This window comes from Ischnura elegans, chromosome 8 (genome assembly GCF_921293095.1).
Source record: "Ischnura elegans chromosome 8, ioIscEleg1.1, whole genome shotgun sequence".
In the NCBI taxonomy this organism is placed as follows: domain Eukaryota; kingdom Metazoa; phylum Arthropoda; class Insecta; order Odonata; family Coenagrionidae; genus Ischnura; species Ischnura elegans.
In genome coordinates this window covers 1,694,283-1,712,644 of record NC_060253.1, presented here as the reverse complement: position 1 = coordinate 1,712,644, position 18,362 = coordinate 1,694,283, and the positions used below count along the sequence as shown (strand labels likewise).

The 18,362-nt window shown below is 39.8% G+C and overlaps 2 protein-coding genes and 1 long non-coding RNA gene across 3 annotated transcripts in view; 2 read left to right on the top strand and 1 right to left on the bottom strand.

Annotated features, from left to right (window-relative positions):
• Positions 1-641: 641 nt before the first annotated feature.
• On the bottom strand, positions 642-1,582 carry LOC124163871 (E3 ubiquitin-protein ligase RNF180-like). Its single transcript, XM_046540976.1, has 2 exons — positions 1,189-1,582; positions 642-1,065 (listed from the first exon to the last, which is right to left on the bottom strand). The coding sequence occupies exons 1-2, from the start codon at positions 1,384-1,386 to the stop codon at positions 868-870; spliced, it is 396 nt and encodes a 131-aa protein (XP_046396932.1). The 5' UTR covers positions 1,387-1,582; the 3' UTR covers positions 642-867.
• An 839-nt stretch (positions 1,583-2,421) lies between these two features.
• Positions 2,422-3,059, top strand: LOC124164000. The gene is made up of 3 exons (XR_006865923.1): positions 2,422-2,470; positions 2,547-2,766; positions 2,856-3,059. It is a non-coding gene; the product is annotated as an uncharacterized LOC124164000 (long non-coding RNA).
• Positions 3,060-7,232: 4,173 nt separating this feature from the next.
• Positions 7,233-18,362, top strand: part of LOC124163742 (leishmanolysin-like peptidase) — a 357,882-nt gene continuing 346,752 nt past the window's right edge. Inside the window, exon 1 of the mRNA XM_046540817.1 lies at positions 7,233-7,398. Within this exon, the coding sequence (XP_046396773.1) occupies positions 7,282-7,398 (117 nt within the window). The 5' untranslated portion in view covers positions 7,233-7,281. The remainder of the gene's footprint in view (positions 7,399-18,362) is intronic.

Sequence of the window (18,362 nt, the reverse complement as noted above, 5' to 3'; positions counted from 1 at the left end):
AGTTGTTTGGTGATGCGCAAATCAAGATGACGTAGGCTGTGAATAATGAAGCATTTGTAACATCACGGGGACTCCATAGGATAACACTTCCCCGAAGGGAGAGAAAGCTCATTGTTGAGTTAGTGCAAGATGTATGCAAGCTGTTTTCGCCATTCAAGTACATAGCAGCGGGTGGAGCATTGGACTATGGCTTAAAAGGCCCCGAGTGTTAAATCTGGTGAATCCTTACAACACCCCTGACCAAATATTACTCAAAATGTTGAAATAATTGACTCCAGAAGCGGCAGCCAAACTCCATCGATATTGAAAAAATTATCGGATCTTAGGGCAATATTTGCCGGCCTCGGTGGCAGCGAGTTGGGAGTCCTCACCTGCCAAACTTAAGGTCGCGGGTTCGAGTCCCGCCTGGGTAGATTACTCCTGCCCAGGGCATGGATGTCAGTTATCGTCTATTATCGTTATGTTCTAATCCCACCGATGTAAAGTCCAAGAAGTGCTGTTTTCGGGGCTAAGAAAATAAATAAATAAAATATTTAAACAATCCATCGAATTGAACGTGTAGAAAATTAGCCCAGGTAAAAATATCCACTTGGTTGACTACAAAATCGATTACTGGGGCAATTTCAAATAAACAAAATATCTTAAGTAATAAATATATATATTACAAGAAAAAATACAACACTAAAGTAACTCACGCCATAACGAGACTTTTGCGACCAAAGATGAAAAAATACAAGGGTGAATGTGTGCACAAAGAAGGCGCGACAATATTCAATATTCCGACTATTCTAGATCGATAATCACAGCACAATTTGATACTTGATCAACGATCAAGCACACCGGATGCTCCGATAGGTATTTCCATCATTACACCGACTGTTTGCCATCACTGATACCTAAGAGGGCCACACTTTGAGTGCTTAACACATCCACTTTGGCTTTCACAAGGTGCAGGGAGGGTAAGGCATGAACATGACACGAACACTGAGAACCAGATACGAAATCAAATGATCCGATGCGACAATGACATTCCGGGCACGCAATCTTTCCTTTGGTCCAACCAACCTGAACGAAAGAGGGAAATCACATAAAAGAAATCAATCAACCTCAAGAAATACCTAAGAGAGAAAATTTCCATTAAAGTCTCAAGAAGCAACAGGCAGCTTCGTTGTTAGAGGAAAGCATCACCTCTTCCACTGAAGATAAAATCCACAACGGCGACTTGTCTGGGTCCAAATACCACAAAAATTCATCTCGCTGATTCGGACAACTGTCTTCTCCACTATATTTATCTATTTCGTTTCCATGCCTATCTAGAAGAGGAAAATCTTGATGCAAAAAGAGTACTTTCCGGCATTTCTTACACCTTACTGACGTCGCAGACATGGCTGATAAACAGTTGAATGATAAAATGATGAATTAATGCACATTATAAGAGTAAATCAGGCAAAAATTCTTAGAATAACGGGCACGCAAAATCTTCTAGGTTATCTCCTATCATTTACGGTATGTTGACTCTCCAACCCTCTCCATGCTTCGTTTTCTACTTTCAAGGTACATAGGCGCAACCAGGCGCTACCTATAGATAACTCATTTGTTTTTGACGTAACAACTCTTTCTCCCTCCCCTCGGAAGGTTTGCAATGGACTCGTCCGATATATAACCACGGCGAGTAGACTTGTAGGTGAGGGGGGGAGAAATTCGCGGCGAAGCGGGGTCGCGCCGCTACCCCGGCCACCGTGGCGTGGCAATCGCGTGACGTCAGGATAACAGCCAATCGGCAACGACTAGCAGACAACAGCAAACCGTTTGTAATCGTTTGAATCTAAACATGCCTTCGTCTCAACGTTGTCATGCTTTTGGATACGGCGCGCGGAAAACTCCTGATAGCCCTATCAAATTGCATTCATTTCCTCGGAATGAACGTCTGTAAGTACAAAGTGAAAGAATCTTGTAGTATAAGTTGGCCATTAATGCACTGAAAGCCAGTAGGTGAGACCGGCGGTTCCGCTGTACATCCCTGTTCTTCCAATTCACTTTCAAAATTAATGAAACAATCTGTTTTTATGTGACATATCGTACTTAGCGTATAATATTCTTATGTTCTTGGAGTATCTGTGGATTTTTTTCATTAGTGTCATGCTATATATGTGCTGTAAATGGTGTTATGACGGGGTAAATGCAAGTGCAAAGGGTGGGGACTTAAGTACTATTAGGGCATTATTTTCTTCCATGCGAGAGACAGTCATTCACTATAAGATAATTTTCCACGGGAGTACCCTTATATTAGGGAAGCTGGCGTGATGAGTAATCCCTTTGCAGATAGTCCTTTCTACTCCTCCAACACTTTGGCAAAGATATCCTATCTTTATTTCAGATTTGCGGGTGAAAAATGTTCACCATCGATGACCCTCCACATCTCCTGAAGTGCCCACGAAACATGTTCATGGAATATGACAATAAAGAAGAGGTATAAACATTAGCAAATACTTCAAAATTGTCATTATTATGTAAATAACCATAATTAATTATAAATTTTGTTGTAGATGACAGTTGGTGGTGTAGCTATTACAAGGGTTGGAAAATAGACCCACAATGAGGAGACTAAAGAATCTGAGTGGAAGACACTGGGAATATCGTTCACTTCCCCAAGATATCCACCTCTACTCTTAATCCTAGGTGAAGAGAGAAAATGAAAGGGAGCCTTGCCGCCCATGCATTCTGTCGATTACTGTCTTCTCCATTTGGACATTTTTGTTCGGTTAGGTGAGTATGATTTCATACAGATTTGAGAAACTGTAAATAGATAAATTTAGTAAGGGAGACATCCATGTTATTTTTACTGTCTATTGCAGGGTGGATTGATTAAGGTGTGAGTGTGACTGCAGAAATCGTTCAATTCATAAAGCAGTTTTGCAGCTTTAATGGAAGTGCCCAGCAGAAGAACTCGAATGGAAATCTTGTGGCCTCTTGCATGATAAATGTCAGCATCTGGAATTTAAGGAAGAAGGTATTGAAAAAGTTTATATATATGTGATTCGCCAATTCTGTGCAGTCTCTATAGTGGGTATTTCTATATTATGTTATATATTTTATTTATCAAATTGCATTTCTCTGAGAATTTGCATTTCTCTGACCAAGCATTAGCCTGTACCTCTCCTGATGTTTTCACAAAGTTGTATGGTATGGTTTTTTGGAAAGTATCTTTCCCTGTTACTCATTTAGTCTGTTTAATTACTCATGCACCAAGATTCAATAGAACACATCAGTCAGATTACACAACATAGCCAACATTCTTAGCACACCTTACAAAATTATTCGGTACATATAATGGCCTGATTTATTTCAACAATCAACGATGGGAATACCATTCAAGATATGTATAAACATACTGTTTTCTGTGTAAGATGAAGGAGATATTATTTCTTTGTATCTTATGAGACATTCTTTTCTCTGTCTTTTAGGGAAGTGTAATGAAACTTTGTCTTAAGGCCTCACCCTTAGTGAGCAAGATATGAGAAATATTAGTGAAAACAGTAGTTACAGTTTTTGCTACCAACTTTAATAAAATAACCATTACTTAAAGACAACGAGTACCAAAACCTCTAATTTTTGCATGGCAGTGGTAATACAGCCAACTTTTTGAACAAAGGACAGTAAAGGGCGTCATTTTTTTTTAAATTCATAGCCTAAATGCCCCTTTTTTTTAATCTATAAAAATGGCCATTGTCTGAGACGAGGAACTCCAATGTATTCAATGAGATAGGTAGAGAAAGTATGACTCAATTTTTGCATTTTTCTTTCAATTCTCCAAAATTATTGTTGCTGTGAGAACAATATTGGTGTCAACAGCATAGGGAATGGATTGGAACCATTTATTTGTAGAAAACTATTTATATGATCATTTATGTCTAAAAGTGATAGGATAGGCACAGGGAAGGAGCTTAATGGAACTCCTTGCTTCAGGCCTGTACCCAGGCAAATGAAAGTTACACTTTCAACACTGTTTACACAAACAATCATTTCCTCAGGTAATGACAAATTGAATATGGTCCGACAAGTAGGTTTCAATCAAAATTAGCTATGACCCAAAAACCATCAAGTCAAGTTTATTGAGTATCAATTGGTGGTCCACAGTGTTAAAAACTTTTGAGAAATCAAAAAATATTGTAGCAACTTCCATTTTATTATCTAGTGCATTGATAATCTGGTTTTCTAAGTGATGGATTTCAGAAGATGAGATTACTGTTTCCTGCCCTTGGTATTTACGGTTAGGAAGTAAATACCTATGTCCTTATTGATGTTGGGGGAATATGAATTATTTAATCAGTATAACTGCATTTATCAAGGGAGATATTATCGTGGGAAGAAATGGATTGCTAGACAAGTGAATCTCATCTATTTGTCAGCATAAATGTGAAAATTATAACTTCATATCTCAAATGAAACTTGCCTAAAGGAGGTAGTAAAGAAATGCTGCCTTCGATTTTTGGTAACGAAAACGGTTGTTCCATAAGAAATGCACAAGGATAAATGTTTTACCACCCTGAACACTTAAGGTCACTCAAAAACATTTTTCAAACAAAGGAGTGGATACTGCTTTGGCAAATCTGGACAGCTTTTAATGGAAATTTTGAAGCATGTAGTAGGGCATTTGCAATTTTCTGACATTTTCCGACCTTGAGTTTTACATGATTTCAATGTGGATTGTACGCCCCTAAAATTGATTAATTTGGAAATTCCTAGTAAGTTTACATGGAGACTACTGTTCATTATTCCAGACTTAGGATTCTTTTGAATGCAAAAGTGTATTTTTTCCATCCTTTGAAATAAATAAATATTTAAGGCTGGGTAAATTAATCAAATTTCAAAGTAAGACAGAGAGTCGGGTTTTCCTGTAATCAGAAAAATCTTTCCCATTCCCACCTCATTGTTTTGTTTGCTTTTATTTAATAGTTCAGTCAGAATGTTGAAAAGTTACTGCAGTCAAAATTTTTAAATACACGAGTGTTCCTACTGCTAATTTGCTTTGAGTTGTATTCTCACGTGTAAAGATTTTTTAGATTAATTCATTTAGTCATTCATTTTACATAACAAATGAGGACCATAGAAGCCTAGGGGGACTAGTGCAATTTTTTTACATAATAGCTGATAATTCCAGGTAATTAATTGCACTTATCTTTCTTGGTTTCTAAGATCCTCAATTATTCAGTAAAACCTCTTTACATCGCAATGGAGGGGACCAAAATTTGGGCAATTTGATGTTTGGAGGTAGTTAGGCTGTCTCGGGAGTATCTCCTTGGTATGATAAGTATTTAATGAGATAAAGAGGTTCACTACAAAGAGGTTTGCCTATAAATTTACATGTAAAACTGACCGCAGGGGTGGTATGAAGTGTGGAGGTTTATGATGTAAAGAGGTTCACTGCATAGAGGTTTTACTGCATATGTAGATAATCCTAACAGCAAAACACATTTGAATTTGTAAGGGAGTCTTAAATCATATGACATTATTGACAATGGTAAGATATTTTCATAATAATATGTTTTGTACCTTGGCTTTACTTCAACTCCAAAAGTCACCTCAATTCAAGTGATATGTAATAACATCCCTTTCACTACAGTAATTTCTCCTGTGTTTAGAAATTTTGATTTGATTACTAATTTTGTGCAATATGGATTAAAAACTGGAATGAGATACCATGGATTAGTAGTGGTTTTCTGTTCATCGTACTCTACACTGTACAGTGCAGTATAATCTCCTAAGTTTGATGTATGATAAGTACATTTGAGAGATTCAGCCATAATAGTGTGTGTGGAAACCAAATTGGAAATAGGAAAGATTCACTTTGTTACTTTTCATTGATACGAATGCACTTTGAGATATGAATGGATAACTGCAGCTGAAAATTTTTCCAACCGGTTACTAGTAGGCTATATGCTTTTTGAAACATCCTACTATGCTTGGTGGGTAGGCAACTAAAAATCGTCAGTAACAATCCCGATTTGGTTGACAACCGAACATCATCTTTATCCGACTGGGTTCAGTAGGCTACCGAGAATCATCTGCCTGAGTGAATTCTTCCCATTTCCAATTTGATTTCCACCCTTACCAATATGTCTGAATCCTTCTCATTTAAACTCAACTGATTTGGGCGTTACTTAGTAGAATGATGAAATATTCATGGTGAAACAAAAACCAAGTACTGTTCCAAAAACTTTTTATTTGGTATCAACTATCTTGTATGATGTTGGGCACGATATGGTGGAAGTTTTAATATTAGTAAAATAAGACATTGCAATATTTCCACTGACTTTTATTATGGCACTAACATTTCGTCATTACAAACAACATTATCAGGTGTTGCTTGGCCATACTTGATAACGTTGTTTGTAACGACGGAACACGTAGTGTCATAATAAAACTCTGTGGAAATATTGCAATGTCTTATTTTACTAATGCTATCAACTAGTTTCAACATCATTACCAAGACAATTTGTCTTGATAGCAAATAAAAAGTTTGTGAAACAGTATTTGGTTTTCGTTTCAACTTCTAATTTAATTATAATGCATCAAACGTAGGACATTATACTGTAGTACACATTACGGTATATAGCCTGATATTTACAATACAATTTTGTACATTAATTGTTATGATGGAAGCTTATTTGTTAATATAATGACTACATTTTCAATGTATAAATATTATTTTAATGTGTGTTGGTTGTAACCCATGTTTATTGATTTGAGCTTTCCTAACTTTTTACAATGTTAGTTTAGACTGGTAGAACGTACGAGTGGTACGTGGGAGTTTCGTTCCAATTAATTCTTACAAACTAATCCTTATCCGCTTTACGTGTGAATTTTGTGGACTCCTGTCCTGCTTGTTAAAGAATAATTTCTGTTGTAATAACTATTTTTCATGTACAGACACCAGCTCAAAATAAAGGCTTTTGAAGCGTAACCGGATTTTTTACTTATTTGAAGCAGTAATACCCCTATCCTCATAAGATCCCTACAAAATCCTGTCCCTAAATTCGCGCTGGTTAAAGGAAATAAGAAAAAATAATAAGTAATACGTAAATACAGCAATATATGCAGACGACATTGCAGTCAATTCCGATTGGCTGTTATCCTGACGTCACGCGATTGCCACGCCACGGTGGCCGGGGTAGCGGCGCAACCCCGCTTCGCCGCGAATTTCTCCCCCCCTCACCTACAAGTCTACTCGCCGTGATATAACCAAATGACAAGCGCGAGTGGCCAATCGAAGTGGCAGTCATGGTTGTGAAAGTGAAACGGAAGGACGTAACCGTGTTGTTTGTGGTGGTCTTAGTGTTTTCGCATCTCAATGGGAGCAACGGACACTGCCGACACAGTTACCCTAAGGATAAAGATGTGAGTCACATTTAAAGTGGTTATCATGAGTCGGAAGTTCACAATCTTCTCACCGGCTGACTCGTAATTACCTCTTGTGTTTACATTTTGTTTTTGTGCACGGATTGACTGTATCACTAATTTAAACTGCGTTTTGTTTGTTAGAAAGTCTTTCAGACGAAGGAAATTGTCCTAAGCATTTTTCCCCGAACGAGCCGACAGGTAACGTTGCCTGAAGCTGTCGTTTTCGGAATTCGGCCAACTGCCCATGTTTTGGTGTATACCTTGTTTTTATGCGGATTCAGCTGGCAGTTATTATTCCAGTTGGCGATTAATGAAGTGGGAATACACTGATATGCCTGTATCTTTGTCTCTTATTACCTGTGTTAATCTGTGAGTACCAAAAACTGCGATGCCTAAAGATAGGGATTGTCAATACTCACAGTAGATTTTAATTCGATTTTCTCCTGATTTACTGCCTATAAGGTCCTGTACATCTGTTGTGTCTGTAATTATTTTATATTTGAAGTATTAGCTCGCAATCGCCTTGTTTGCCGCCTTAATTCGTGTAATGAAGATATTACCATAGCTTCGTCGCGGGAGTGTCTTCATCCATTAGTTGCTAGAATAGCCTGTGGATTCCGTTTGCACCTTCGTCTATGCCAATTTATTGCCGAAGTGATCGTGATCAGGTCTTGTTCGTTTGTTTCCTCAGCGTTTACATTCGGGCTGTAAGCAAGATGCCTCGCTAATGCGCGCGGCATGTTGAAGCTGGCGGCAATCCCTCCGGGACCTTCCTCAACGAGTCGAGCAATCGCCTTCTGCTGCTGCTGCACTGGGGAGGGGTTCTCGCCGAGGTTGACGCACAAACTAATGTAAACAATCGTCTCGGTGCCCTCCCAGTAACATTTGTCGAAAGATTACTTATTTGATACTCTCTTGTCTGAGGAGGTTTATGTTCTGTGAGTGTGCCATCGAATTTTGTGTGAACAACTTCCTTCGGTCGTAATTCCCTCTAATATTATATTTTGAGACGCATCGGCTTTGTCGAATTTTTCATTGGTCTGACGAAATGCGAAAGGTCATGTTTACTTACCTATTTTTGTTTTACGAACTTGGGCATTTCATAATCGCATGTTCCTTCCGAGTGTGATCATATTAAGGGGGTAACACCGCCAGAATGAACTCAGATTTGCTACTCTCTCCGAAGCTTGATGTCAAATAATCTCTTTATTTCTGCAGATCCGAAACTGAACGTTTTGAATTCATGAAGGTTTTCACCGACAAATTTCACGAATGTGCGCATAACGAGAAGCAAACGCTTAAGTGATAGTGAGATCTTATCTTGCACTTCAGCGATAAACATCGGGGAGTTACATCTTCTGTTATTCTTTTTCGTCAGTGTGTACGATGCGTAGCTAGCGCGGCAGATGTGCACGGGGCTTGACTATCGTACGAGCGATCATTTATGATTTATTTCGGTGATTAACTTCGTACATTAAACTCCAGCAATGCGTTACCTCATACACTTATTGAGTGCAAGCAATGGTTGGCCCTTGACTTCTCTCATTGATCATCCATTCAGCCGCACTATTCAAATGTGACGATGTTTTACATATGTATATACTTAATGTCGGTTGTGGAGGCTTTACTTTGATAATGCGTGGCGTGCAGGGGCAGCGCTGGATCCAGGAATGGTGCAGGGGGGGGGGGGGGGGCTAGGTGGGGATAAATTCCGAGCGGTAGTGGGGGTCCGAATAAAATTGCAATTTAATCTTTTGTAAACTCAGTGGGAAGGGGGGTCCCAATCTCACCCCATCCCAATGGCGCAATTAGAGCGATAGGTACATCCCTGTGGGCGGGCCTCAATTTAGGTCCTGCGCCTCTTTCTTATTGTTAGGGAATTGGCTGGTTATGTTGCTAATTTATTTTATGATACTAATTCGGAGATTGCCATGCTCTTTTAATATACTGGTGAATGAAATCCAGTTTTGCACTAATTACCTAACGATTTATTGAGTTTCGAGTGCACTATGGTATTCGGGTCTCATTTTATCGCAAGTGGTCTGTCTATTGCGTCTGATTCACCAGTGTAGACGATGGAGCAGTTCAGCCACATGGACCCAAGTACTCCAGCGAACGAGCTTACCTTGGTCCGAGTACCTCAGGTTTACGTATTACAGTGAGTCCTTTCCGGCTGCAATGCGGCGGCCTTCATTCAACCGCAGCGCGCCGATGGGGGGATGTACTTTCGCTCGCTCAGCATCCTTGGCCGCAAGGTCGCGAGTTCGATCTCCGCGTTTAGCATTGCTTCAGTGCAGGCTATCGATGCGCTGAGAAGTATGGCTCCATATGGTGCCTTTGTTTGCTTCGCTTTGTATGGCGCAGGGCGTATTTGTGCGTGGATGTTGGCAGTTGCAAATTTCTGGAGGACAGTGAAAATCGTTGGAGAGTGGCGGATATGTACGGCGCGGTCTCTCTTTCATTTGTTTCTCCTGTCAGCGTTCGACAATTTACCAACCTCAAAGCGGTATTTGCCGAGCGTTGGTTCAGCTTCATGGATAATATTCCGATTTTTTTAGCAATGGAAGTGGCGCATGAGAAGAAGTTGTCGAGGGTCATTTTTCTCATGCTGGGGCTTCATGCTATTTTCGCCGGAACAATGTCGTGACCGCGCAGGTGAAGGTTTGGGAAGAAGATACTAAGTAATATGCAATCGGTGCATCGCAGGTATATTTTAATTTTGGTCCAGTGACATGTAGTAGTAATTGGGGCACTCTTCCACTCCCAAAACCGCTATTCCCGTGACGAAGTTATTGTAAACTAAATTGGCATTCTATTCCATTCCGTTCAATCATTGCATTCCCACTCTCCTCCTTAGAGTGATAAAAAAAAACCTGACCCCCCTTGAGTGGAGTTTTTGTGGCAAGGTGCTTGCGAGCAGTATTGTCATATTCGTGTTATAAATCCATGCATTCTCTCCATTTTCAAGCAATGGGGTGTGTGTGGGCTTTATAATAAGTCATTAGAGGTCATTCATTGCCACCCAGCTCAGCTGGCTGCCCCTCCCTCCCGCATTCTGCATTCTTCTTACTGCCGCAAGGTTATTACTCGAGGGCCGGAAAAGAGACCCTCCATATTTTTTATAAGCAGGAAATTTATGCTTTTTAATATTAATCTCGCCAATTGAATAAAGTGAAAGACTTTGAATAACATTTGTTAGAGACTTTTTTCGACTTGCCCAGACTTTTTTTATTAAAACGCTTTTTGTTTAATTGTCATGACTAACAATAAGTTAATTTTGAAGGTGTAGATACCATTTTTTTCAAAACTGATTGTACCTCTCGTTCCAATGCTACCGGTGATCGTGAGTGTGATATTTCAATGAAATGGACCAAGTCCCTCGTTTAACCTGTTTCAGAATCTTTAGCGAACAAAGTCTCCTTTTGATAAAAAAATAACTCACATACGGGTGTATGCCGCGTGTCGTAAAGGAGATTACCCCGACGTTTCGCGACCGACCGCTGGTCACTTTTTCAAGGGAATAATGCTGGGATTGGTTTTTGCTGCTTTTTTATATATATTTCAGGTGGGAGGGGTGGGCGAAGGGTGTGAGGAGTTAGGACTGGAGGGGGGGGATAACGCATCATCCGCATCATATTTCGTGAAGAATAGCACAATGCGAAAAAGTATGAGAACGGCGAAACGATCGTTTTCTTCATCTCGTCACGGGAAAAATATTTCATTGGTGTATTTCAGTGTATTTTTTATAGACAGAACGACATCCACGCATTAGAAATAGCTTTTTAAAATTAAATTTACCCATTCTTTCATTTTTTTTAAATGGCCGAAAGGCAGATTTTAATTTCCGAGGTGTCGAAAAGAAAATGAATATTGCAGTTACATAGGTGTGCTGTATTTAAAAAGTATTTCTAAATTTTTCATGTTGGGAAATGTGTATATTGTTCCTATATAAAATAATATCAAAGCAAAAAGACGAAAATCGTCGTCTCTTTCGGTAGAGTGCATTGCCGTGGGGGTATTTTCGTTTTTATACGGACACTGTACGCATAAGATGGAGGTTATTGAATGCTTCGCGTGGGCTGTGATGGAGCTTGTGAGTGTGTGCTTCAAGTGGGGCATTCACGGGTGTAACCCTAAGGTGCGCACTCTAGCCTTCTGCCTCGACGCAACGCGCGGTTGTCTACCGCTGTGCGTTGCTGGGGGTCGACTCGAAGGCTGTTGCCGCACTTTCACTCCTCGGAAGGACACCTTTCCCTTTCATTTTACACCCGGTGTCCCCTTCACAGTGAAAGCCCGGCCACGTGGTCAAAATTCTTTGCGCCAACTGCGTTTGCTTCCAGCTTTTGAGTATGTATATACACTTCTCTGTCGTATCCTCAGTCATCTTTTGTTTAAGATTGAATTTTCAACCTTCTTTTATCAAGGAATCTTAATGATTTGGTGATATTTGAGGTGAATTCGCGTAAATTAGAGAGCGTTAAAAGTGCCATAGATTGCGAGTTACTACATGTCTTCAAATCTTCACACCGTTACAATGAATATAACTTATCTCCAGTGGCGGCTGGTGGTAATTTATCTAGGGTGTGCATTAGAGCAGATATAGGATGATTTAATTATATTATGTTAATCCTAATCCATGAGCGTCATATTTCGTCGTATTAGAAAACATAGCAAGCAAAACATATCACTGGTACACTCTACCCTTAAAATTGCATGAACAGAAATAATATTAGCATGTATGAAAATATTTATTCTCGACACACCTTTACAAGTGACGGTAGTTGAAATTCATTCTCTTTTCCTTGCACCCTATGAGGAAGTAGTGTAGAAAACGGCTATACAGATGGCTCTGTAGACGGACTAGGATCCTAGGCGCAGGTAGTGTAGGTGGCGGCTACACCACTACACTACCTGCTAGTCAGTCACCAAAAACATGCGCGTGCGCATTCGCATGGTTTTGAGTCTGCTCCCATCGCCCCTTTGAACAGCACATACCCCCCCGCTTACCTCGTCCCGCCAGAGCTCCCACAAGCGATCGCACAGACCGAAAATGCGCCCGGCATGATGCCACGGGATCGCACACTTGTAGAGCGGTGAATTCGAAAAGGAGATAGCTGTAGCGTTCGGAGGCTCATGTTTCTTGCATATGCAGACAGTACTTTTATCCTTCGCGTTGCAAAGGAATAGTTTTCTTTTAAAATTTATTCATCTTTGGGTGTGCACTTGCTAACATGCGTATACGCACGCGCCGCCACTGCTTATCTCCTATTTTTCTCGGGATTTCGTGCGGGTTAGATTTTGTAAGAGCACCGACGCACAGTGGGCGGAAATCGGAAAAAGCCGGACAAAATTACAAAATGACTTTTTTTGAGTTAAAAACTTGAAACTTCGTAGGTATACTAAAAAATGATTGACATTTATAGATATGTACTTCATTTGACATAGATCCTACCCGTTACTGAGATACAGAGGCTCAAACGTGAGCAAAATTCCGTAAAAACGCCCGTCTTCAATTTTCTCTGAAAATCTTCCAAAGTAAGTGGATGGTGAAATTATGGGTGGATTCTTGCGGAATAAAAAACCGCATAATCTGTTGGCATGGTAATTTTTCTTTAATTTTCCGTAATATTAAAGAATTCCGTCCATAAATTCTTACCGTACAGTAACAAAATGGCGGATACTATTTTTCAACAAAGTTTTACATTTAGGTAGAGTTTCAAATGGGTTTTCGGCAAAGTCACGCGGAGTAACTCATATGAGAGCATTCTTTGAAGATTTCTTGAGGTTTTTATGCAGTTTTCTTTGAAATAAGTTTTGCGTCGCCGGAAATTACATTGATTTTTCGATCGCGCGGCAGGGTTCGTCTCCGCGCGTCGGGAGTTGGATTAGCCGCGACGCGGTAAGGTTATTGAAGCTGTATGGGTTTTAACACTCAGCATTCACCGTTTTTATGTTTTGCTTCAATACACCGATTCTCAAATGGTCTATGGTGAAGACAGTGGAGGTTTTTCATGCGATGTAAGTGCACGTTTCATCGAAGTTAATTTCGTTTTCTTTGGATACGATCGAAGACCATACTTCTATTAAAAGCGTTCAAACCTCGAAAAAGTGAGTTGTTTTCCTGGGACTCATACAAAAAGACCTACCAGAAAGATGCCAGCTGAGACCCTTATACCTTCTTCACTCTCCGATCCCTGACCCTCAGGATTCTACTTCGAAAACGGTCGTTTTATGACACCGCGGAGTGGAGCCTTTGACCGTCTTAACGGAGGTATTTCCACAGGAACTTCTAACTTTTTAAAAATGTGCTTCATACCCTCAGTTCTACTTTGACTTATAGATTACCATGTCTTTTACACATTTACCATACGTTCTTCCCCGTGTACTCATTAGGACATTGGATAACCATAGGTTCGACAAATTTATTATTTCTAAATTTTACATAGGCTCCATCCGCCATTCAATAGAAAATGCCACCTCACATTATTACACGACTTCTTCGGGCTAAGATAGTATCTACAAAATAATATTGGGATTGGGAAAAAAATCATTCACTCGAAAAAAAAATATTTGCTGCGTTATTTATCTTGGAGGCTGAATTTAAGACAAGACCCTCATGCTCTGAAATTTCTCAATGACTTCCTGACAAAACGCATCCTATGGCCATACCTTAAGAAATGGGCAGAGAGTTCTCGAAATAATGAACGATTTTTGTGTCGATGCAAAAGTTGGCTCGCTGAATCCATAACATTTCCAGAATTTGTTATGCATCACTTTCCCGGTACTTCAACGACAGCCGGTTGAGTATTGTATTTTTGTAAAAATCTATTCCTCTCAAATTGATTGACTAAATAAAATTCCCCCTGTAGCTTCATGCTAAAAAATTCATATTATATTTGCCAGGCATTCCAGGGCGGCCAAAAAAATGTCGCACCTAATGTGTTAGATCACGCAGAAGAAAATTCAAACTTTAAAAACTACTGCTACTACTGCTGACCTTGTTCTCGCGGCATCTGTGAGTTTGAGAGAGAGGGGAGACACTGCAGCAGCTCACCGAATTGTAGAAATAACAACTACGACCCCTACTCGGGCTAAGAGAGTTCTTTCAAAGTGGAGGACGAGTGAAAAGGTCCACCCTAAGATGACAGTGGAAGAGGCACTGTCATTGATGATTGCCTCTGATTTGACCAAGAGTCAATATCGGTGTTTCCGTAGGACAGCTCTGAGCCATGGACACGAATTGTATCCCAGCCATGACAGAATAGCGCTAGCAAAAAAAGGCAGCGTTTAACGAAGGAATTAAAATAACCGAGACCATGTGCGAGGCAAACCTTCAAGCACCACTGAACCACACCATATCGGGAACAATAGCCTGCTTAGCCACCACTTCCACCACTCAAGAATTAAAATGTGTGGTGAACTACACATTAATCTCTAAGTACGGTTTTGATGGAAGTTCGGGCCACTCTCAATATAAGCAAATGTGGTAGCAAGTGGATGTTTCAGACAAATTCCTAGTCATTATTCCTAGTTTTTATGGAATTTTGCTCACGTTTGAGCCTCTGTATCTCAGTAACGGGTAGGATCTATGTCAAATGAAGTACATATCCATAAATTTCAATCATTTTTTAGTATACCTACGAAGTTTCAAGTTTTTAACTCAAAAAGACCATTTTGTAATTTTGTCCGGCTTTTTCCGATTTCCGCCCACTGTACGACGTTTAGTAGCCGTGAGAATGGTTGACGATTCGGTACCCGAAACGTTGGCGCTCTCACGAAATCTTACCCGCGCGGAATCCCGAGGAAAGTTTAAATATTCTGTTCTCCGAGAAAGTGTAAAATCTTACTTATCTCCTGCTGTTGGAAGGTTAGATAGTGCCATTCGTGGATTTTAAAGGATGAATTTCGCGGAGAGACGTATAGATGGCTTCCAGTGTGTTTAGACCGCTGCATAATCGCCGTTTTTCTTCGCTCAATAGGGTGATTTCCTATTATTTTTTTATTGCCTAAATCGAAATATTATTACTCCTGGAGTAATTATTTCACGCTTTTAGATTTTTAAATGACGATATCTATTTTTAACGATTAAATGAAAAGTGAAAAATTTCAAGCGCGCGAAAACGCGACGGCTAAGTATGAATGCCGGGAAAACTCCGTGTGACTTCGTTCTGGTTCCCGCCGCCGCAAGTGAGGTGACCTTGGGGCGAGGCTTTGAGCGCTGATACGACGCAGGATGCTAGCAGATAGCAGAGTACCCTGCTAGCAGGTAGCGCGTGGCTTAAATATGGATTATTACTACCTTATCAAACGAAGGAAACTTTCCGACCCTAGATAATTTTAATAGGTGATTATTAAGAGATGTTTCCCTGAACTCTGTGCCTCATGCATGCATTGGTAATCTCAGACTATTTAAAACTCCTATCTACTCGCATAGAAACTAGGTCCCTGTGACGTCACGTGGAGTGGCATCACGTGGGCGCCAAACTGGCCTTTTTCAAATGAGGATAAAACTGACCCTTGCCATTCGTCTAAACCGGCATTTCTAAAACCAAATAATTTGTATATTATGAATACACTAATGGTGGGGAACGAATCGCAATCAATGCCTATCGTTTTCATTGATGTAGGAAACTACCCTATTGTTTAAATATGTTAAGCATAAGCAGTCAAATGGGGCCCATGGCTATTCAATCTCTTCATGCGATCCAGCGTTTTCTACGTCACAACATCACATGCCTGTGTTTAGTCTTTTTTTAGTTTGAAATTTATCGTTTTTAATCTACTTTATCATGTTAAACTTTTTAGTCTTTATAGCGTAGAGATTCGGTCGTCGTTTATTTTCTTCATTTAAATAAACATTCCACTTTACTGCAGTTTTTCTTATCAATACAACATATCCATCTCCCGTGATAGAAAATCCTTCAAAATCAATCCCCTAGCAGTTCACCCATCCCTATCACATCCAGCCCTCTCAACTATCCATTCATTTCTTTCCATTCGCCGCCCTCCCTTCTGCTCCCCTCGCCCTTCGCACTTGTCCTATCCATTGCAGTCTGTATTCGATATTCTCCACGACATCCATGCACTTCCTCATTATTTCATTACTTACTCTGCACTTTCTATTTCTGGACCTTCGCCTAAAGTCCATTTCTGCGCCTCGTGGTTTATTTTTTTCTCTTTCGTTTCTGTCTCTGCTCTATTGAGCTTTGCTCTTTCCGCCGAATTGCGGTCCCTACCCTCCCATGCTTTCGCAGAACCTCCTCCCTCTCGCTGAGCTGTTGAGTCGTTATAGTTCCCGCACCTCGCCGCTGGCGACGCCTTCCTTACGGGTCGTGTTTTTGTCCTTATTATTATTATTTGATTTATTACTTTACTTCTGCATATTTCTTGGGTTTAAAAGTCGCATTAGACTAGTTACTTGGCAAGAATTATTTCGTTTTGACAGGTTTTTTTTTCAAAAATAATACATTCAATTAATTGCAACATGTAAAACTTTCAATTTCCAATTTATGTCAAGTTAGATAAGCTACACAGAAAATATGCAGTGACTGTTGTATATTGGCGAAGGTTTCGCGTCGATAGTATCGTATTCATCGCTCTAATTAATAAAATCGTTTAACGGGGCGATCACCATTCGCCTTATTAACCAAGTGTATAATTGAGATGACCTTTCCAGGCATAACATGGCTTACGAACCGCAAACACATTAAACAGGTAATGTGACTAGATGATGCCTGGAACACCCATTATAGAGGTCACTGAAAAAGAAGTTGCGAAAAATAAATGGACGCGACTAATTTCAATGCGGTAACTCAAGAACGTAAATGTAAAAAATAAAACTAACCCTTTCACTAGAATCGTTGAAAATTCGTTTCAGCAAGAGGGAGATGTAAATGGTCAAGAGGCATGAAAGACAAGCGCTCTTCTCGTACTTACATGAGATTAGAAACAAGATACAACAATTACTGTACGACATATTCTCTTTTTTAACATAAAAGTTATTAATATGAAATTAAATGATTGAGGCTCTGTAATGCCAAAAACACGAACGTAATTATATCAGTATAAAATGTTTTGTCTAAGTTTTAAGTGCCTGGGGGGGCACGTACCCCCCGAACCCCCCCCTCAAAATCCGCCCATGTAAATGGTGTCGAATATTTCGAATGATGAAAACATTTTCTCTAGTAATGCTACTTCTCGGGACGTCGCACAGTTTGCTAGAATCGAAAAAAGCTTGCCAATACTTCAAAAACGATTTTTTTTCCCTTGGAAGTTGAATCTTCGTATAAATATTCTCAAATTAAGTGTGCATGCATTATGTTCTCTTTAAAGTTAACAGTTATTCTTTAAATGAACCTGTGGAAAAGTGCCATCTCTATTTTCTTTTAATACTTACAGATCTATACATCCTATGGAACGAACTAACTAATTTATTCGCTAATTAATGCAGAAAGGTGGATGAGGGGGAGTAGTAGCATAGCCACCTAGAATACAAGGCCTGTTCACTGCTTTGTGACGTCACTCAGAGAAGTGCCAGGGAAGTTGCTACGGTACGGAAGTCGTCCTTCGCTGAGCATTCAGCTGTTTCCAGCCAATAGAACGCCAACTTTTACCTAAATTATTACTCATGAACTTGCCTTTGCCGTGAATAGTGTAATAATTATATAGCCGTCCAGTTAATTGGCGTATTTGAATCACATAAAATAAATTACAAGAGTGAATCTTTAGCGATGGGAACTGAAACCAACTACTATCGGCGCAAAAAAGGTAGAACGTTGAACTTAAGCATTTTTATGAAATTCTGCCGAGGCTCCATAGTGTTGTGTCATATATACTATGTTATGCTATGAGTCTCACTTGTCAGAGTTACTGAGCAAGGCATATCTTCTCAGGATATTTTGTTTCTCTCTACTAACACTCCGAATTCATTTACCCATTTGGCGCTACACAAATTATAAAAG